The sequence below is a fragment of the Gavia stellata genome, chromosome Z (assembly GCF_030936135.1).
Source record: "Gavia stellata isolate bGavSte3 chromosome Z, bGavSte3.hap2, whole genome shotgun sequence".
NCBI lineage: Eukaryota > Metazoa > Chordata > Aves > Gaviiformes > Gaviidae > Gavia > Gavia stellata.
Window position 1 is genome coordinate 31,788,656 of NC_082637.1, and position 22,791 is coordinate 31,811,446.

The 22,791-nt window shown below is 41.9% G+C and overlaps 1 protein-coding gene across 1 annotated transcript in view; it reads left to right on the plus strand.

The window, feature by feature from the left end:
- The first annotated feature begins 326 nt into the window (after window positions 1-326).
- The window catches only part of SLC1A1 (solute carrier family 1 member 1), a 54,945-nt gene continuing 32,480 nt past the window's right edge, over window positions 327-22,791 (plus strand). Inside the window, exons 1-2 of the mRNA XM_059833286.1 lie at window positions 327-417; window positions 15,789-15,929. Of these exons, the coding sequence (XP_059689269.1) occupies window positions 327-417; window positions 15,789-15,929 (232 nt within the window). The remainder of the gene's footprint in view (window positions 418-15,788; window positions 15,930-22,791) is intronic.

Consider the following 22,791-nt stretch of genomic DNA (forward strand, 5'->3'; position numbering starts at 1 on the left):
GGGCCGGCTGGGCGGGGAGGGAGGCCGGGGGGCTGGGTGGGCAGGGAGGCGGAGGGTGTGCAGCGGGGTGGGTAGGGAGGCAGGCAGGCGAGGGGGCATGCCGAGGGGCGGGCGGAGGGCCGGGCTTTCCCGTTGCCAGGTGAGGTGCAACGTCTCCGCCTCCCCTCCGTAAGCGCGCAGGAGCGCGGAGCGCACGCAGGCAGGCAGGCAGCACGGCTCGGCTCGGCTCGGCTCGGCTCGGCTCGGCTCGGCTCGGCTCGGCTCGGCTCGGCTCGGCGTGGAGCGCCCCTGCCCCGTCAATCGCCCCGCCGCCGCCGGCCCCCGCTATGGCGAAGGCGGGCGGGAAGGGATGCAGCTGCCCGGGCTTCCTGAGAAAGAACTGGCTCCTGCTCAGCACGGTGGCCGCCGTGCTGATGGGTGAGTGAAGCGCGGAAGGCGGGCGGCGGGGAGGGAGAGCTGCGCCGCCGCCCCCAGCCCGGCCTTGCCCGGCACGTTACGGCCCTGCCCCGTCGCAAGGCCGTCGCGGCGCCAGACCGGGGCCCGCGGCGGAGCGCCGGGCGACGCCAGCGAGGGGCGCTCCGCGGCCGCAGGACCGGGCCGGGCGGTGCGGTGCGGTCGGCGGGCCCCCCCGCCCCGATCCCGCCCCGATCCCGCCCGCCGCAGGTGCCGTGGAAGGCTAACGGTTCTAACGGCGGGCGAGGGGGGCCGGTTGCCTAGCCCCGGCGGCGCGCGGGCCGGCCGAGGTGCTCCGGGGCCGGGGCGCCGCGGTGCCGTGGCCGCGGGGAGCAGGTCCGCAGGGACATGGGGCCGTGGCGGCCGGTCTAAAACGGGGTTTCGCGTGAGCGAACGCAGCGCCCGCCGCCCCCGAGCGATCAGGTCGGCAGGGGGTTGCCGAGACGCGGGGTGCCCGGGCCCTCTGGGCCGGGCCTCCACCCGCCTTCCTCCCTCCAGCCTGTGTGACAAAGGTCTGGTAATGAGCGGGGTAAAACTGCGATATGAAGAACCTTCAAGTGCACCGGATGGCTGTGAGCCCTTCGAGCATGGGTGCTGCAGGTCTCCCCGGCCGACCCGTGGCAGGCGGTGCCCCGCGCCGCGTTTGCACCCCTTGGGCGGACCACAGCATGCTCAGTCGGGACTGACCACAGGGGAACAAGCTGGACTCAACGGTGCCTTCAGTTAGTCTGCAGGTTGGAGCCCTGCTGAGATGGAGGCCGCTGTGCAGGAGAGCATTCGTAGTGCCTTTGGGGTGCTTCTGATGGCCTAAGCAAGCAGTGCAACTGGAAGAGTTTGGCAATACCACCCAGCTTTCAGTGGGGTGTTCAGGGGTGTCATTGTAAACATTAGGAAGATTTCTTCTCTGCTTGCTGCCAAGTTTCTCAAGAGGAAATGAGTTGAACGCCATCTTATTAAGTGAGCAAAAGGGCCAAGAGAAGCTTTCACATGACTTAGCCGAAGAGACTTTTACATAGGATGTGTTTTTTGTCCAAGTCACACACCCTTTTCATTTCCTCCTGATGATTATTTTGATGCTAAGCAAGCAGAGCTTCCTTCACATTATTCCTCCTGTAGAGAAGTGCTGCTTTAAGTTCTTCCTTAAGAGCACTTGCTGTTTGATGGGTCTCTTTCAGATTACTTTTCTGCTGTTTTGAATTTTGGCTGGAACGTACCTATTTTTGTGTGTGTTTGTTCAGGAGAGAATTATTCTTTTGGAATTCCACCCAGCTATTTATAAGCTGTGATCAGAGATGTACTTACGTATACAGTGTGTTTTCCTCCATGCATTCAGTATTTGAAAGATCTCAGTTCTTTGTAACCTCTTTAGTAAGTGCTAAGATTTTTGTGAGTTCTGTGTACCAAGCACTAAGGGCTTGCTTTGAACATCTGGCTGTAACAACTGGAGGAGTGTGTGTCTGTGTCTGTGTTTGTGTGTGTACAGTTGCTTTTTCATGTACTCCTGTCCGGTACACTTCTATGAGTTGACATACTTACTTCCCAATTACAGAAGTGGTTAAGAATATTCCCCTCTCATTATTTCAGTGAATGTAGGTAGAACTGAAGTGTGATCCTACAAGCTGATCATTCTGAAATGGGATTTCCCTGAGAGCCCCAGAGCCTGACAGTGTAGGAACTGTGGGGACAATTTGACCCTAATCCCCCTAATAGCCAATGGGAATTCACAGTGAGAGAGTGACAAGCACCCAAATACTCCTGTGTCTTAGGTCTTCTCTACCAGCTACACTGTGATTAACAGTCCATAACTCAGGGGAGCTCTTATAACATGGCAAAGAGAGTCTTCATAAAAATTCCTTGAGCTTTGGGCCAAATTACATTTTGCAAGTAGCTATGTATCTGCTGCATTTTCAATATTTCTTGGAGGTGAAATAAGTTACACAAGGAGGACAGTGAAACTCTTGTAAAGATGGCTCAGTTGAATTGTATGTTATCTTTTTACTACAGCTTGAGGAATGTTTGTAATATACCTGGAGTCCACAAACCCTTCATAATTAAATTTACATATTTATTCTTTTTTAATATACCCTGGGAATTTGCTCTGAAGTTTATTAATCTACTTAGTTTGGAGGAACAATTTAGTGTTCATGAACAGAAGAGTATCACTTACCGGTTTGGAAGCAGAAAATATGTTTAGACTTTTCAGAACAGTATGCATGAGTGAGGAGTGGAAATACCGAATGCAGCAAGCTGTGGAAATGTACTGTGAAAGCTGTCCAGCTGTGCTGCAAAATGCTTGATATTCCAGCGCTATCATATGGAATCGTGGGGTTTGCTTATCATTATCAAGGCCGTGTTCAGCATCCTAGTGAGATATGCTTATCTTTGCTGTACCCTTACTAAGCTGGAAAGTTTTCCTGATTACTTGTTGTGCCCATCTCTGATGAGAGGAGACAGAAACAAACAGAAACCCCTCAGCATGCCAAACACTTCTTCCTTCAGGAGTAATTATTTTGTGTGTTATATTTGAAGCATTCAATCATTTAACTGTCATTTACATTTTCAAGAACACTGGAATTTCTTTTATAGTAGTTGGAGGGGGATTATTTAAAATCTGTACTCGAAATATCTTAAGAATGTCACATCTTTTTGGTGAAAACACCTGTATTTATTATTCAAAGAAAACTAAACTTGAGACTCCAAGAGGTTATTTTTCTTCTCTTGGTGGAGGTTCTGTTTCAGACCACCAAACTGATGTGGGGGGATCTATGAACGCAGATTTGGAGTCTGAAATTGACTGAATTTCAGATTCAGGGCTAATTCTGAGGCTTGCGGTTTGTTTCATTTCAGTGATAGCTTTGCCTGAATGCTGGACCTGAGAAGCGAGTTCATTGTTCATTAGTTCTTAGTGCATACTTAGGGCGTGCAGTGACTCATCTGTGCTGACCAGTGACTCGGAGGTGAGGTTTGGGCTCATCCGTGCCTCCCATGCCCTGCGTCTCGCTGCCCTTCTCTAGGAGGCAGAGGGGCAGGAGAGCAGCAGCCTCACATAGGTGTGAAAGTAGGGGTATCTTGCATCTTTTTGCTCCGCTGGCCTTACTGAGCCCAAAGCAGCTGAGCTAACAAAAGTAGTTTAAAAGTCAATTTACTTCAAGTGCTACTTCAGCCTTCAATAAAGAAAGGTATATTGCTTCCAGTTTGTACAATCAAGTCAAAATAAACCAGTATATCCCTGAAATTTACTCACCCTGAAACAGGTTTCTAAAGGACAATTGCAAAGGGAGAGTTTAAGTCACGCTTCATAGGATTCTCACAGAGCATCTACTTTTTATCATTGCTTTGTCTCCAGGAGATCACTACTGTAACACAACTGAGCCAGTCATGAAGGTAAAAGGCTGATGATGTGTAAATACTTAGTTACTCACTAGTCTGTGGGTCATAGCATTATAGCTTGTAGTCCTGGGCAATTCTTCAGCAGAACAGCTTTTTTCTTACAATAGAAATTAAACTGTGAGTGATTTGGGTACATATGGTCTCAGGCATTGAGTTGCAATAGCACACTACACTAAAGCAGAGATGTTTTTACGTGCTCGGAGAGTATACGCAGATAGGTTGCGATTTTTTTGAATACTTACATTTTTCAGATCTGTTAGACCAATATCTTTTTGTAATAGTTCTGTGGCTGGGGATCATGATTCTGAGGAATTCAGTTTGCATAAATTTGCAGGTTACAAGTACTTTTATTTGTCACTTAATGGGATGTCTGTCTGTGACTTCCTAAACAAACTCAGAACTTCAGACACCTGTGAGCCTACCCGTGAGTCTGAAGTTTTTTTCAACGGCACATGTGTGGGACACTGAAATTGTTCAGATATTCATGAGGAAGTTATGAAAAATGCAATATTTAGGTTGATATAGCCCCCCAATCACAAGAGCCTGTGAATGGCGGGTATCCTTCCGTCAACCGGCAGATGATGTTTATCAAAGGTGTATAAATGCTGCTTCTGTGTGAGGCAGTCATGCAACATTTTTGGTACTCTGCCAGCGACTTCCTCCGTCGTTCTCCTCTTCACGTACATACATGACTCTCGGCGCTCATACTGTACACTGCAGACCTTCAGAGAAACGGGCCTTCCCCGTCACCGCCGTGCGGGTGGGGAGGGCGGGGGGGGGGAGCGGGAGGGGCCGCCGGGGCGGGGCGGGGCGGGGCGGGGCGGGGCGGGGCCGGGGGCGGCGGGAGCTGTCCGAGGTGCCTGCGGGGAGAGCCCGGGGACGGGGCGGCCGGAGAACAGGCGGAATGCGGAGCTGCGGGAATCGGGAGTCGGGAAGCGGTGGTGGGAGGCAGCGGTGAAGTGACCGAGAGAGGGAGGGGTGGGTGAACATCGCCAGCATGCCTGAATACCTCATTTTCGCGCTTCTGAAGGGAAGGGAAGTTTATTCAGTCTCTGCAGGATCAGACACCTTGCTTGTGCAGTTCCCTTGTTGGAAGACTGAGGCTAGCATCAGAGCTCCTTTTCTCCCTGCATTGGAGAGTGAGATTAAAATATACATAGTTCCTATCTGTAACACCAGCATTGCAGAAACTTTGAGTGGTGCAGCTATAGCTATTTGCCAGGATTTGATGAGTGCAGCAGCCACTGGAGCTTGTGTTTTGAGCTTTATAATATCACCTCAGCAGTCCATATACCAAAAATTTATTCTCTTTAATTATAGTGAAAATTATTATTTTATTTATAGTATTAGGTAGTAATAGCTCCCTGTAAGAATATTTTTTTGTTCACAGGTCTGTGTCTAAAAAAATTAATTGGCAGGTGCATTCACACCTGCTGACTGTAGCTGGAAAGGCTGGACTCCCTCTGTAATCAGATAGGAGGGGATTTAACAGCTGCTTTTAAAAGCACTAGTTCCTTTAAAATTCATCTGTGTCAGAGCAGTGTCAGCACATGCTAGCATTACTGGAAGCCCACCAGTGCATTCGTACAAGAATGAATGTCTCACAGGGTGAAGACAACAACAGAACAATTAGCAACATATCACTCTGTTGATGGCCTCTCACCATGTGGGAGGTGACCCTGCATCCAGGGAGCTCACCATACTCCTGAGGGCGGGAAGTTTCTTTTGCAAATGTAGCCTGCAGCCGCTAAACTCCATAAACCTATAAAGTCTTTCAGTTTCTCCCAGTAAGTTGTTTCTGTCTCTCACAAGTGTAATTTCAAAATAAAACGCCCATTCTGGATGTGGAGTAAAGCTTCACTGTTTTTCATTTCCATCTCCTCATACCTTTACCAAAAAGTGGCCTATTAGCTTAGTTTAGGCTGACTTCTGTACCATTTCTCTTTCCTTGCACAATAAAGTGTGAAGCTTACAAACCATGAAGCAGATTAATTGCTTCTTGAAATACACTAGCAAAAACAGAGTTCTGTTCTTCACAGCAGGAAAAAAATCAAAGGGAATATACTAAAGCAAAGGAATTATTAACCTGTTGATTCTGACAAGTATAGCTGTAAAGCAAACATCTGATTCCTTTCTTGAATTTTGAAACAAAACATTTTATTAATTTGGAATTTATAACAAGTGAAGACCAGACATCCTGAATCAACTGTGGTATCATGGAAGTTTAACAGAAGACTCTGTTTTTTTCCTGGTGTGATTTAGAGCAGCATGGATCATACTTGTGACTTTTTATGCCTCTTTAGACAGTTGTGATGCTTAGCTGTCTGTTCTTTTCTGTCACACTGCTTACAACTTGATACAGGGTGGGATCTGTTCAGAAATATGTGAAACCCAGCAATTCTGAAAGAATGTCTGAACTTAGTTATAAAGACAGAAAGTAAAATGCAGAATGGCAGACAGTTTCATGGGGCAGTTTCACATACTACTGAGGATCAAAAATGCTCTGAGCCAGAAACTCAGCCAACAAAAGAAACCAAAGATGACTGAAGTTAAGCACGGTGCCTTTTTTGCTCTTGAGCTGTTTTGAAGCAAAGAAAACCTAATTCTTATTTTTTCTTCTGGCATATAAAGTGTTTTCCTCTTGTCCATGTATTTTGTGTCTTGCTTTAACATAAAGCCTTGGTTTCACTTTATGTGAGTGAAATGAAACTGTCACTAGAGCTGAACTTTTAAATAAAGGAAGCTTTGGAAGGAGTGAGCCTAAGGTCAATTTACACTCTACAAAGCCCCAAAGCTACCAAAGTCAGTGAAATATTTCTTACCATTTGAAATAATAACACTAGTACTAATACAAGCAAAATATTTAATGTTTCCAATTTCCCAATATTATTTAAGGGAAAATACTACAATGTAATTAAAAAAAATATTTTTTGCCTTCTTTTTACATGTTAACAAAGCATAAAGACACTTTCTTCTTATATACCCCAGCAAACAGATAATGTTCAGGTTGAGACTACTTACAAACAACACTGGCACTGTTTGCAAATATACCTTTTTTTTACAATAGCCTCATAGGATTTGTGGAAGGCATTCTTATGTACGGCCCCACAATAGTATCTCGTAGTGTGAGATCATGTCTGTATCATATCTTATGCTGAAGATTAGGGCTATATTGGACTTAGTGTTCCAGATTTATTTTTCTGTCTACCATTTTTCTACGTATGGCACATTCCATAAAAATCTGATAGCATGCCAGAAGATCAAATGTGGCATGTGATAACAATTCTACAGATTATATATAACCTAAGTATTTTCACAATATATTGCAAAACAGCCATTTCTTGGTCCTTTCATGCTTTTGGAACCACAAACAACCTGGCCTTGCTTAATGTGAACTAATTTTCTAGGTGCTATCTCTGATTTCTCAACACTTTGATGTCTTCATTAGTCTCAGAATAATGATGTTTCTGCATGTCACTATCTGTTTCTCTTTAGTTTCCACTAAATTGCCTTTCTGGCTGCTTATCTCAATTTATTACAGTCAGAATCATTCCACTGCCCTTTCAGCAAGGGCATAGCTAGAACAATATGTCCTGTTTACTGTCCTTTCCTCTTATCACAGTTTAAAACAGAAGCTGTAACAAGGGTCAGATTCTGGCAGATATTCCCAATTACTAGCCTTTCACTTTTCTTACGCCATTGCCAACCATCTAATTTCTTGTGTGTTTCAGGGGTCTTAAAAGAAGATGTATTTTTACTGATGTGCTCTATTGAGCTAATACCTCTTGGGCTATACAGGGTATTCAAAAGTGCTCATACAGCTTTGGGATAGCAAGCAAGTGTTGTGGAAGGAGAATAGATCAATGGGCTTTTACAAGAAAGGGTGAGAAGATCTAATCTTTCGGGTGGCACCGGAGTGGTGCCATTGGTGTTGTAATATGTCAGCCCATGTAAGCAGAATGTTAGACACTAGGAACACCAGAACTGGGAACGTGACAGTATCTGAAAGGAGTGACAAAAGGGGTCCAAATGAAAGCACAATTTTATAAAATTGAGTGGATTTGGAGACATGGAGGAAGCAACAAGACCTGTACATGTCTGAATGACTGCAGAGGAGAGAGGTCGTAGTTAAAGAAGGTACCCAAGTTACAGGTGGATGGGGTGAAGGAGAATAGTAGTGGTTTTAGAAGTGACAGCTAAAAGGGGTCATGGGGAAGGTCTGCAAAAGAAGAGGGGCAAGTTACCATTGTCACATTACATTTCAATTTTACTGTAGAACACAGGAATATGAGATAAAAAAATACCTCCTGGGTTATCACATTTAGTCTACTGCTGCTTCAGGTTACACCATTTTATATAAACTTCTGTAACATATCATGCTCCACCTTAAAGCTGGATAGGCTTCTTTGTGCTGCATGTCCTCCTAGGAAGCTATATTGATCAGTCTGATTGTTGAAAGCCTTGTAATTTCCAGTCTAAATGTATTCAGGTTCAATATGCATCCATTTGTTAAAGCATTGCTCTTTCTCTGCTATTCAGCCATTTTCTGTGTTTCTAGCTCACTCATCCCTGTTGGACAAACTAAGCTCTTTAATCTCCTTTCAGAAGGTAGATTCCTCATTCTTTTCATCACTCTACAGTCCTTCTTTCCATGTGTTCCAGTTTGAGTTCACTTTTCCTGAAGCCTTAAGTTTCACAGTATTCCCCAACAGAACAGGTGCTTTCACCAGGACACGTCCAAATGCATGAGGAAATGTAGGTTGTACAGCTGCTGGGAAAGAACTGTTTTTTCCTCCAAATTACTTAATTTATGACTTAGTCTTTATAATATGGTGTCTATTACATAAAGGTTGTAAGTACTGTACTTAACTTCACAAATCTAGTGAGTCACCGAGTTTGTTGAAAAGCTGCGAAAGGGGCAAATTGTATCTCTGATACAACTTAATTTATCTTAACAGTTAAGGACTAACCAAGGAATGAATTCTTCACAACACCTCTATATTTTTTCTGTATGTTAATGGACTGTTCCTATAGGTAGGTTCTGTACGGCAGTTCTTGGTAGTGTACTGAGATACATACGCAGATGAAGCACAATCATGAAGTTTTTGCTTTCATTCAACTGTATTCTTTTATCTTGGCTTTCTCAGATAGAAGTTACATCTGCATACTGAAAATATTTGAAGATACATACACATGAGATTAATCTACAGCATATTTAGATAAATGAGAGGAAAAGAAGAGTCCAATAGGAGAGACTGTTAAATTATCAAACTGCTTAGACATCTGCACATTGTCGTTCTGGGGCAACACTGGTTCTGTGTTCAGCAGAACTGTGGTCACTCATACTCACAGGAGAATGTCCATTATTTTCCTTTTCCTGGCTGAATGAAATAACTGCCCTTGGTTTGACTAAGGGTGGGGTGGGTCCTGGGCAGGGCTGCATTGCAGGGAGGCCACTCTGTTATCAGTGACTGCTACAGTCTGCTCAGTGTTATCAGCCCTGCTACAGGCTCCCACAGCACAGAAAGTAGCAGCAGTTACGTGGTTTGCCGGTTGCAGCGGCCTTCACACCTGCTGTGAGTAAGGGGAGAACTGCACACTGGAGAAACTGGTTTTTACTCCTCTGGCCAGTGCTCCACCTTGCCTTCATTCCTGAAGGTCCATCACAGGGAGTCACTGACAACCCAAACTTTCCTCACACTGCAGTCAAATGACAGTGTGTCATTTGTGTGAAAGAATTTACAACTGCTGCACCCTCAACACGTTAACCAGAGAGAGGACACAGGGGGTCTCACCAGAGCAGAGGAATGAGCACACCTTCCTCCAATACATTCCTACTAAATATTTTTCAGTAGACCAAGATCTGACTTGGGAACTGTCTTCTTCTGGAAGATTTCTGAGAGGACTGTTCTTCACATATATTTGTAAGCAAGTTGGTAGTCTGGGCAACACCAGCATCCAGAGAGTTAAGATAAGTTGCCATGCAATTATACCCCAGAGACTCTAAATCCTACGTCAGTAGTTGCCTGCACTTTTCTAAGAATCTTGGTTTTTTCAGTCAACATCAGTATGTTTATTAGAATTAATATTAATTCTTCAAGTAGAGTGTAGAACGGTAAAATGCATAACATTAGAAAATATTAAAAATAATCCAAAGAGAGCTGAATTAATAAGTTGAAATAATAAGTTTGTAAGTATTATTAAGTAAGAATTTCTTCTCACCCTCTATTTTAGTGTTCTGTAGTTGGCACTGTGTATTTCTTTGTAGTTAAGAGATAGCCAGTGATATTACAGAAACTCTAGAGAGAGCAGAAGAAAAATGGATTTTATAAAATACTACAAAAAGACTCAGACTGTATCACAGACTGCAAAAATCTTGCCTGCCTGTGCTACAATTTGACGTGTTTATATTGAATGTTTTGTATTGTGTTTCAAATCAAGTCAGTGAAATTTGTTTGCCAGCCTTTTCAGTCCTATGAATTATCTGCTGTAAAGATAACCTAATTAAGACCCACCAATATGATAGAAGTAATTGTATTTTAGTCCGTCATGTGAGCAGCATATCATGTGAAATTATGAAGAGCTTAATCACTTTGTTAATAGCCCAATCCATGTTGCTGCAGTACAATTAAATAATAACAGGTTTGAACCATGAGACATGCCCACATTTTTTCGTCTTTCAATGCCATATCAAAGCGAAATTCCTATAATTCCCCCAGTGTGTATCAGTATCAGACAGAATCACTAACTCTGCTCCAGTGAAAGGGAGTTTCTACATGCTGGAATTATATGAAAACAGAAAAAATACATACCATGACTTTTTTCAGAGAGGGACATGGTGTAATTCAGAACAGATCATTTTACAAAACAGATTATTTGTTCTCCAGAAATATGCGCTGGATTTCTTTTCTCATTGTCTTTATGGTTCATTCCTAACATTCATTCCCATAATAAAGTCAGTGGGAGTTGAAGGTGATACGCTGTTTCTGCAGTGTCATGCACACTGGTGGAGTGAGAACTCCCTGCCAATTAACACCGTGCATCCCATATCAGTGTTGTCATCCATGAGTGCAAATAATTTGTTAGGGAGTCCTACCTGTTAGACATCAATTTTAACTGGTTTATTTTTTCTTTCAGTGAGAAGTAGGACCAGGCATGTTTATGTGTTATTTGTTTCTAAATCGTGAGTTGTTTTACCTGTGAGTGAAGGTAAAGAAAGTAAAGGCGCATAGTTATCAAAGAAGAAATCAGGTTCTGAAGAGCATCTAACACACGATGGTAATGACGTAAAGCAAGTAACTACAGTCACTTCATACTGCATGTCCTGAATAGATTCAGCTACTCAGGGGTTCTGAGTTTTCAAATTCAAGATCTGAATTGTGTTGACCCCACATAATTATACAAAAAAGGCTTCAGGATTTAACCATTACTCCCTGAAAAATTGTAAAGAGTCTTCACATTTGTGCTCAGGTGGCTGCTGAGAGGACAGCACATTTTTACAGGTTTACAGTAGCTGTAGGACAATCTGTGACACTCTCCATGTGGGCTAGTATAGATGAGCCCAGAGATTATGGAATTTGTTTGAACAGGGTGTGTGTTTCTTTCTTTACTCTTCTCCAAATTTGTGTCATGAACTGCAGCTCAGTACTTGAAGAAAAATGTAGTAGTCCTATAGTTGTTCCCATGCAAATAATTCACGTTTTTCCTTAGACAACATTTCAGAAACAATAGTAATATGCAAAAAGACATACTCTAGATGTAGGGCAGATTGTGATAAAAGGGAGTCCACCAGATACCCAAATGTCACAGTCAGCGTTGCTGATATGCAGAACCTACAACATCCAACAGACATTTTACCTGATTTCTGTGGTTCACTTACTGCACATACATACACAGGCCAGACTGGTTCTGCCACCTTATTACACACAGCCATCATCTCCTAGGCCCTAGAACGCTTCAGGCTTGGCAGATGTGATGGATCGAGTGCTATATGCAGTGCAGCCAGTTGCAGGTGCTATCTCCTTGCAGTACTTCCTGCTCCCCTTTCCCTGAGTAACACAACAAAAAATGGGTTATGCCATACAGAGGAAGCATGTATTCCCTCTAGCTTTTTGTGCTGGGACTCCTGGGACTACCTGAAAGATGAGTGCCAACAGATTTCTCTTGGTATGCTCATTTTCAGTGATTTTCTTCTGCTCTGTTTTTCTTCTCTTGTTCTTCTCACCCTCACCCCTCACTTCTCTTAGTCTGCATTTACAGCCTTTCTTTGAAGGATTTTGTGTCTGTTACAACGCTTGTAAAAAGAGTATGTGCTACCTGGGAGACTAGTGCCAAGGAGTCAAGGCATGTGTTGTTTCATATGGGTTCAGACAAGGTTCTGTGGCCTCTTCATGCCTTGCAATCCCAGGGACCCGGACTGCATCTTGTGCTTTCTGTGTCAGTGGTGGCTGGGAGGGAAAATGTAGACACTATGCTATACAGCATGTGCTGTACTATGCACAGTTGCAAGGAGATATTTGCCTTAGAAAATTAAATTAAAGACATGGGATTGTACTGTTTTTTCCACCTTCATTCTTCCCTTCTGCCCAGTATTGCAGAAATCTGGACCTTGAGTGGTACTTGCCATTCAGCTGTAAGTACAGGATTGCTCTTGTGGTAAAAATCATAACCTAACTTCACCATGTGGGCAAGAAGGAGAAGAAGGAGAGGGGATGGAGAAGAAAGAAAAAGAATTTAGCATGGATGAGAAGAAAGGTGGAGTGGTGAAAACTGAGGAAAGAGGAAGAGTGCAAGCAGAAAAAGTGATGTTTTGCTCTAAAAAAAGCAGAAGTAAATTATTCCATAAATGAAAAAGAGAGACATGAAAAGAAAGGAAAAATCCTCATATGTAGTAGAGGCTTTGCCTACTCTAGGGTGTTTTGTGGTTGTTAGAAGTAATTGCACATGTAAAAATTAGTTTCAGAAATGATGGAGTATCAGTAGCATTCATGTAGAGAAATTAACATTTTATAAGACTTTCGTCTATCTTGCTTAGGGCTGCTGTAATCAATGAGATGTTAAAAGCACTGGTGACAACGTGAAATATGTTTATGCTGGACCACACTTCTTTCTGTGCCTTAGAATTCCCAGGAAGTTCGTTCCAGTTGAACTTGGTTATTGAGACGAGGATTAAAAAGTTCTATATAAAGCCATTTCCAGTACGTAAGCAAATTTACCCTGCTAACTTTCTAACCTTCTCTTGTTACTGTTACAAAGTAAAATTTTTTTCTTATATTTCCATGCTAAATTCAAGCAGCATATGCAAGATGCTATCTCCAATTAAAAGGTAGCTGCATTTTACTGTATTTAGGCATACCGCACAAGTTAATATGGCTATAAGTGCTCTGTCTGGTAAAGGAATAGCATTAACAAGAAAGTGACAGCAATAATGTAATTTCAAGAGATTATTGGAATGAGGAAGTCTGTTCTCAGTTACTGCCACTAGATAAATAATATCCTCACCAAAAAAAATTAAACAAATATAAATACGTAAGTGAAAAAGCTTAAGGAAACCCAGCTAAAATTTTGACAGTGAATGGGAAGTTTTTGTAGTGAAATCCAAAAAAGTGGAAAAGAGAACTCTGAAGAATGAAAATGAAGGTGAATCTTTCTACCTGCTAGTAATCCTGCTAAATGTACAATGATCAAACTTCCCAGTTGGTCAAATGAAAGGCACATGATTAGAACATGTATTAGTGACACCTGTTCAAAGTAAAGTGGCATTACACAACTTCTAATAAACATACAGTATAGTCTTGCTGCAATTTAAGCATGTGCCTACCCTAAGTCATGTGAATAGTCTGAAGACATGGAGATTACCTGTATGCTTAGATTCAGCTATTTACACTGGTTTTTTCAGGATCAACTTACTTCAATATGTGTAACCATTTTGTGAACAGAGTTTTATCTTGCTTGGGCTTATCTTAAAGTGCAGACTAATTATTTTCAACACATTTAGTTCAGTCATTAGATTAGAAATAGAGATCATTGTGTATTATCATTCACAAATCAAGGGCATTTACATAATATTGCATGTATCTTCAAGGCTATTAAGATTCAAGATTATTGCAAGGAATTTAAACTGTCCATGGTCACTGGCACAGATGACACCTAAATCAGAAATGTTAATAGTTGCTTAGAGCAGCATATTTGCCTGAAAGGTTAACTTGTCCATTTTCCTTTATTAACAGGAAAGACTTGGTAGGAGTTTATGATCTGCCTCTATTTTCTTCCAGCTTGTTTTTGCAGGTGCACATAGAGCACAGAAAAGATCGTTCATTATCTTTTTGTGCTCTCAGAGGCAAATTCTGTGAAGGTAACTAGTAGTTTACATTTCTGCATCAACTAACATCCAGCTAGTATGTGAACTAGCACAAACTACAGCCATGGTGAATCTTTAGGGAGTATTTTTGCAAAAATCCTTACTTTCTAGAAGAGAATGTTAAGGAGTTTCTTCTTTATGAGAGAATTGGGTATGGGATACCTGTCTGTTTCTTTCAGTATCAACAGTACAGACCAGTCGTCTGTGGATTTGCCTAAATCTGTTTTTGAACCTGCTGGTATTGTCTGCCTCCACAACTTCAATCACTTAAAGTAAGGAACGTATCCTCTAAGACTGTTTAGTTGAACTTTACACCAGCTTCTTGAGCAACATCTAACTTAAATGCTTTGTATACCATCAAAAATAGAACTGGTGGAAGAGGTGCATTTGGCTTGGGCACCAGAAGCTTTCCTGGGACCCTGCAAGTTTACATGGGTCACTGAGGCTCATAAAGGTAGACTGGTAGCACCTTCTTCCGCTGGTGTAACAATTCTGCTGCAAAATACACACCACTGATGTCACTAAAATACCAAGAGATGTAAATAATTCCATTAACTTCAGTGAAGCTATTCATATGAATAAGACCTTTCAGCACTCAGTGGGTAATGAAGGGTTCTGACTTGCTGTGTCTCTCACTGAATCCAGTTAGAAATTGGATCTCTTGATACTCAGTTTAGCCAGGACTGAAGCATTACAAAGTTTGTATGTGAAACAAGTCATAATGCTTTCTAAACACTGATGAACACATTTCCTAGACCAGTGATTTTCATCTGAAAATCATGTTGAAATGGAAAATAAAGGTATTGCCTGACACACTGAAGAAATTTGTCTTTTGGCCTATGATTTATTTTCTTCGGTAGAACTCTTATGTGTGATTTGTCTCAGAAGCTAGAACTATCTGATAATTCATTTAATCCAGAGGTAGGAGGAAGTATGAAGGTGCCTTGTGCCATGGCTCAATCACTGATTATACTTATAGTCTGGTATTTTGTAGATCAGTCATGTAGTGGAATGTGTGTGAAATACGCTGTGTATTTTTGTGGTCAGTTTCCTGGAAATTATTCAATTAATTTAGTGATTGTAGTCAGTCTTTTCTAAATACGTAGAGCAGCAATTACTGAAAGTATTGTTGCTGGGTAGACATATTTTCACCAACGCAAATTATCTAAAATATTTATATCATACCACCGTCTTTCTTTAGTGTTTGGTGGTGTTTATATATTATATTGATTTTTTTAATGCCAGTTATGGGTCTTCTAGAGCTAGTGAAAGCAGGTAAAAAGTCACTGCTGGACTGGACTGATAGTCAGATTGCATAATCAAGATTTTTCCAAAGACATACCTAAAGACAACCTCCAAGTTCAGAATTATATGTGTTATTACTGTGCCTATCATCAAAATATAGAACAGAAAAGGAAACATCTCTTCTCTAATTTGCTTTACAAGTTCCACCATGGCTGTAAAAATGTGTCTGTTGCTCACTGGTTTTGTTTTACAGGACTTGGCCTATTTTTCCTCCTTTTTCCCCATGTCTGTACTATAAATTACTGCCAATTTGTGTCACATTTTTTTATGTGCCTTTTAGGTATTGGAGTTGGCATGCTGGTACGGGAATATGGCAAACTGTCTAACCTGGATAAATTCTACTTTTCCTTTCCCGGGGAATTGCTGATGAGAATGCTCAAACTCATCATTCTGCCGTTAATCATATCAAGTATGATCACAGGTATGACCGGAAATGTACTGTTAGCTGATGAGATTATCATTGTGGTTTAGCTTTCTTTCTAAAAGAAATAACCTTTAAAAACAATGTGATGGAACTCTATAATGAAAAGTATAGATTGCATTCATTTAGATTAAGCTTTTCTATATGTAATGAGAATGGATTTGGAAGGATTAGCACCATTATCTAGTAATTAATCTATAAAGAGCTGTGAGATAATAACTTACATGTTTATAGATTCTAGTATCTCTTTCTCCCTGTTTTCAGGAGTGGGTTAAACAGTTGCAAATTGCAAGCCCAAAGCTGCAACTGCATATTCTCAAGTACAGAGTTAACTATTGTAAGTAGTCTCATGCTGCCATTTCACAAGAAAGGGAGAGCTGATCTCATAGCTTACTGTCATAAAAAGAGGAGATTCCTCACCTATGCTTCCCTGGTCTCAACAGACTCCCATGAGGTGCCTTGCATGAGTTCTGGCGTTTGCTGAATCCTTCTGTGAGTCCATTCAATTCACTGACCTGACAGAAAACTATAAATTAGAAAAAAAAAAAAATCTGTTTGGTATGCTTGGTTCAAAACAGTTTTGGGGAAGTGCAAGAGAGTAGAGAGGGAGACTGTATCTCCAGGAAGGGCTTATGGGAAGAAGGACAAAGCTTCTTTCTTCTGGAAGAAGCCAGCAAGCCGTTGGCTGGAACGCTGCCATGGCATGCTAGAATTTGCTAACAGCTCACCCAGTAGGAAAGATTTGGAAAGATTTGCCAGAGTGAGCCCAAAGTGGAGACAGAACTGGATGCCAAATAGCCTTTCTAAAAAAAAAAAAAAAAGGTAAAGAAAGCCAAACAAACTTGTCTTTATTCTTTAAGCCTTTACTTAGGGAACAAGGGTCGTGACTATTTTCTTTTAGCTTCTTACAGTGAATCAGGACACATTTGTCACTCTACTGTCCCCTTTCATCTCCACAAAACCTCTATTTTGGGAATGTATTCATGTCCAGGTGTTTGTTGTTTGGTTGGATGGTCATGGAAATACATCAAACATTTGACTGCAGAAAAGGAGAGCATGTTGTGATCAGAAAATGAAAGGGGAATTTCAATCATGCTATGAAAGTGCTTTCAAGAATATGATTTTGAATACAAATTCCCAAGCTCCTCAAAGTTCATGGCCAAAAATACCACTAATTTCAGCAGCGCACCCCAAAGTGGGTCTGTGACAGGAAGAACCTAAGGGAAGCTGCCAGGGCCTTTGGGGCATATCTGTAATGCAGGGTGACAGGAACCCAGTGTTAGAATTGAAATGGAGAATGTCAAGAGCTGCAAGATGGAGACATCCAGAAAGGAAAGCTGCAAGAGGCAGAGTAAGAAATGGCAGCAGCAAATAGTCAAGGGCTGTGTCCAAAGGAATGAAGGGAGGTGAAACACTTGTTAGTATGTAAAGCAGAGAAGAATAGAAATAGGAATAAAAAGGGTTTGTTGTTTTAATTAATAAACAGGACAGCAGTATTTTTATATAGAGGAGGAAATGAGACAGAAAGCAAAATAAAACTGAACTCTACTTTTATCATATTGAACTTGAGTCTGTGACAGGAGATCCTGGAAAAGCTGCGAAGATAAGATTAATGTATTTTTTCAAAGCTTTTATTTGTGAGTGAATTTGGGCCTGTGTCTTCAGAAATAAATGATATAATTAGGATAACCGTGAAAGGAATTATTTATTAAAGGTATCCTTGTCCAGCACCTGCAAGGGGAAACAAGAATAATGCTGTTAAAAACATTGTGTTGCTATTTAATGTTTAACATTCCAATATGAGTAAACTGCATTTGTAACTACTAAGACGAACTTGGATTTTATAGATTGAAGATTGCAGCAGTTCAATTCATATACAGACATGAGAACGAGATGCTCTGATTCTGACCTTGGCATATCCAAATTACGTAGAAAAGAAGGGCTTATTTTTTCTACACTTCTGTGGTAGGTTTTTAGGCAAGAAAAAAGAAACAAGATCGATAGAGAACATAAGATATTTAAATAGAATATGTAGAGCTTTGAAGACAAAAGCACTAGCTCCTGTGTGCAAGTAATGCCGAAATGTGTGGCAAGCAAAAGGACCAGGCATGTCTATGCATGATGGTTTTCACTGTTCACCTGCATCCTTCGCCAGGATGTTGATGAATATTTTGCCTCTTATAAGAGAAATACGGTAACCTTCCAAGCATCAGAAATGCACATTCAAATTGAATAACTAGGCCTGTGTATAATCATAAAGCACACTAGTCACTTTTCCTCTTTGACACAGAGTTATACAGAATGATTGAGGCTGGAAGGGACCTCTTGAGACTATCTAGTCCAACCCCCGCTGCTGAAGCAGGGTCAGCTAGAGCAGGTTGCCCTAAACTATGTCCAGTCAAGTTTTGAAAACCTTCAAGGATGTAGACTCCACAACCTCTCAGGGCAACATGTTTGACCAGCCTCACAGTAAACAGTGTCTTCTTGTTCAGATGAAATGTCATGGGTTTTAACTTTTGCCTGTTGTCTCTTGTCTTATGTCTGGGCACCACTGCAAAGAGCCTGGCTCAGTCTTCTTCATTCCCACCCATCAGGTACTTATACACATGATTAAGATCCCCCTGAGCCTTCTCTTCTCCAGGCTGAACAGTCCCAGCTCTCTCAGCCTCTCGTTATATGAGAGGTGCTCCAATGCCTTAATCATCTTTGTGGCCCTTTGCTGGACTCACTCCAGTAAGTCCATCTCTTTCTTGTACTGGGGAACCCAGAACTGGACACAGTACTCCAGGTGTGGCTTCACTGGTGTTGTGCTTAGGGGAAAGATCGCTTCCCTCCACTTGCTGGCAGTGCTCTTCATAATGCTGCCCAGGAGGCTGTTGGCCACCTTTGCTGTGAGATGCTGCTGTCTTATGGTACGCTGGTTGTCCACCAGGACCCTCAGGTCCTTCTCTGCAGAGCTGTTCTCCAGCCAGTCAGCCTCCAGCATGTACTGGTGCCTTGTATTATTCCTCCCCTGATGTAGAGCTTTGCATTTATCCTTGTTGATCTTCATGAGATTTCTCTCAGACAAATTCTCCAGCCCATCCAGGTACCTCTGAATAGCAGTATAACTATATCATGTATCAGCCACTCCTCTGAGTTTTGTATGATCTGTGAACTTGCTGAGGGAGCACTCTGCCCCATCACCGGTGTCATCGATGAAGATGTTAAGCAGTACTGGCCCCAGTATTGACCTCTGGTGTACACCAGTAGTGACTTGCCTCCAACTGGACTTGTACTGGTGATTACAACCTTCTGGCCCTGGCCATTTAGCCAGTTTTCAATTCACCTCGCTGTGCAATAATCTACTGTTATAATCTACTGTGTCAGTTTTTCTGTGGGGGTGTTATGGGAGACAGTGTCAAAAGCCTTACTAAAGTCAAGGTAGACAACATGACCTATTTGCAATTCCGAATTTTAGCGCCAAAGCAAAATTCACGCTTTCAAAAAATACTGTAAAGAATAGAACAAGGAGGGGAATGAAAAAATTCAGGAGGATCCAGGATGTGTCTTCAGCTATGTCTGTAAACAAGACAGGCACCTCACTGTTAGTGGCGTGGGCACTCTTTCTGCATTCGCCTGTGAACCTTCCCTGGAATGAGACACAAAAATATTTTCCTCAAAAGTAACCTCATCATTATTGACTAAATACAGGACATACAAGGATAGCACCACATCCTGCATGCTGGCTGTCCTTGGTGGGACCAGGTGTGTTCTGAGGGTGCGCACCTCCTCAGGATTGCCTATTATGCAGACCCCTATAGGGCTTGTATCCAGTGATCACAGCTGTCAGACCTGTGTACATGTTCACATGCTCAGTGGCAGACATTTAGGACCCCAATACATACAAAGTTACTGTAGTAAAACTTGTGACAACACATCAGCTGGGCCTGAATGACTGTCGTCTTAGTTCACAAGCTAAGGGGATGATACTTAGCTCACCATGAGAGAAAGTTAAACCATGTTATTGTGCCTTTGCTGCTGCTAAGAGTGTGCACAGAGACAATTGTAATGGCTCATTTGGTGCATAATTGTAACCAGACCATGGTGCTGGGTCCAAAGGCATCTAGGAAGTTTTGATGCCTACAGGAGGCTATTTTGTGAACGTATGTCATGTCAAAATACTAGATTTTGGTGACTAGTAACATTTTCGCGCAAGAATCACCAATACATTATTGAAAATACGATCTGTAGTATTCTTTTTTAGCATTAGAATGTCTTAAAAGGTAATGTCACAACCTGAAAAACATCAACTTACACATAAGCTTTTGAGACAGTGAGCTATACACAAATGCATGTCCCATGACCAGATCCCTGTCCATTGGACATAATGATGTAAATGAAGCCCACAGCAAAGACAGTGATGGTAGGAATCACTCCTTGAGATTCCATGAGTTTCTGCAAAATTTAAACTGCTAGTAATTTTAACTTCACAGAATCACAGAATCTTTAAGGTTGGAAAAGACCTGTAAGATCATCAAGTCCAACCATCAACCCAAAACCACCATGCCCACTAAACCATGTCCCGAAGTGCCACATGTATACATTTTTTGAACACCTCCAGTGATGGCGACTCCATCACCTCCCTGGGCAGCCTGTTCCAATGCTTGACCACTCTCTCAGTAAAGAATTTTTTCCTTATATCGAGTCTAACTTGTTGGGAGAAATCCTGTCTTAGTGGACAAGCTCTCACTGACTTCTTCAGTTAGAGCACAAACACACTTAGTCTATTTTCAAATTGAAAAGGCAAAATTCTTTCTCTTTGGTTAAATGAAGGTCTTTCTAGAATGTGGTTTTCCTTCACAAACCCAGTTCCTCAGAGTGTAAAAGAGGGAAGGCATTGTTTACATACATATTTTATGTAGCGTATGAGTTGCAATTTGTGGAGTTTTTCTACTGACCTGCCTGGAGGCTGAACTGTAATCTCATAAAAAAACTAACATAAGCACAAAGCATTTATTTGTTTGGAAAAATTTGAAAAGGGTGGTTAATAGGTCCTTGCTTTGGGGACAGAAGAGTCTGAGTAGTGCCATGCTCTTTTAAATTATTCTTAGTCTACCTCAGAGTCGAATTTTAATTGTTCTCTTCTTCTCATAATTATTTTAATGGATGGCAGATGTAAGCTTAATTTAGTCTGACCCATAAGCCCACCACTGATAATTCAGTTCAAAATATCTAGCTCTTTTGTATCTCCATGAAATTTCTATCCCTCAAATTAGCTAATAGTACACTAATGCATCATTCACGTGAAGCAATTATTTGTATTTTCTGTTTCCTGCTGTAGTGGCATGGGAAAACTGAAAATGAAAATCAAAAACCTAGAGTGTTACTCGAGACAACTGCTATGACATCCAGAACTACACCTGTACTGAGTGTAATACTCCACACCCCCAATCCAGTTCTTTGAAGTAATGCTCTAAAAGAAGAAATTATCAAGCAAATACCAAAACTGTATTATTTTTAGGTGCCCTGTAGGGAGAAAGAATTGAGAGGAATCTCTTGTGTGCTTCCTGGGAGTTTTGAGGCTTAAATCTAATCATTCTGGGAGTACTTAAAAGCCTATAAAATGTCTTTGAAAGTCTTGGAAATTCACAACTCTAATTTCGTTCAGAGAACGAAAATTCGCTAGAATTGTGCAATATATTTCATCACGTCTGCATGCTGAGCAGACTAGTCCCCTTTAATCACTTTTAGCCTTCTTTTCCATGGACTGAGATTCATAGGGTATCTAATAGTAGTAAGTGTTTGCAAATCTGTTTTCTGTCTGGATCACAACAGGGCTTATGCTGGAGACAGCTGTCCAGTTTCCTGGGCAGTTGTTCCCCTGTACTTGGATGCAAGCTGGGGAAACTTACATGGCCAGCCTGGAGCTAAGTCATCAACACAAAGTGTCTGGCCTTCTTTCCTGCACCTAAGTCCCACATTAGTAGCTAGTGTCAGGAGATCTGGATCTTACCCAACACCGCCAGCCCTCCAGATACTACCGAGGTGCCATGGCTCTCCTTCCCATCTCTTTTCAATCAGTCCTTGTAAGCTGGGGTTATTTCAGACTGCCTGTCTCATTGATTTTCAAACTATAAGCCATGGACTGTGATGGGGAGGTCTTTCTTTACGGCTAGAATGTTTTCTGTCAAAAACTTCCCCTACAAGCTAGCATCACATGTCTGATAAATGATCTTTCTTTGATGATGTTTCCAGGGTTACCCATAAATGCCAGAAATCTTAGCTGTGTAGCAGTTATGTCTGTTCTGTTTTCTGCATCATGCTTTGAGTTAAAAGATGTGACACACAATACAGCAGGTTTGTGTCTCAGATCTCAATATTGATGACATGATTTTACCAGCTATTCAACATCAGTTTTAAGTTCCACAATAACCTCTGCCTCATTTGTTATCTTTTCTCCCTGACAAAACATTAATAAAGCTTTTCCTTATGCTTCTGACCTTCCCTGCACTTCCAGTCTTCACAGGCAGCTCCAAAGAGGCTAGAGCACATGCATGGGAGTTTACTGGCTCATGAATTTGTGGAGGGTCACCTATGGGGAACACCAAAATTCCTTAAAGCAGTAGATGAGGTATTTGTGGGTTACACACAGCATACCTCAGGAGCAGTGAAAAAAAGGCAGTGTCAGTTGCCTTTCTGAGGGCAGCTGTTTGTGAGCTATAAATACGATAACTGCCTTGCTGTGTGTCTGATGATGCTCCGACCACTAGATTGCCATGACTATAGAAATAAACTCTTCCTTTACTCCAGGGCTTGCTTTGATTACTGCTGCAGTACTGTCTGAAGCATCCTGCCAGTTACACCTTTCCCAGTACCAACT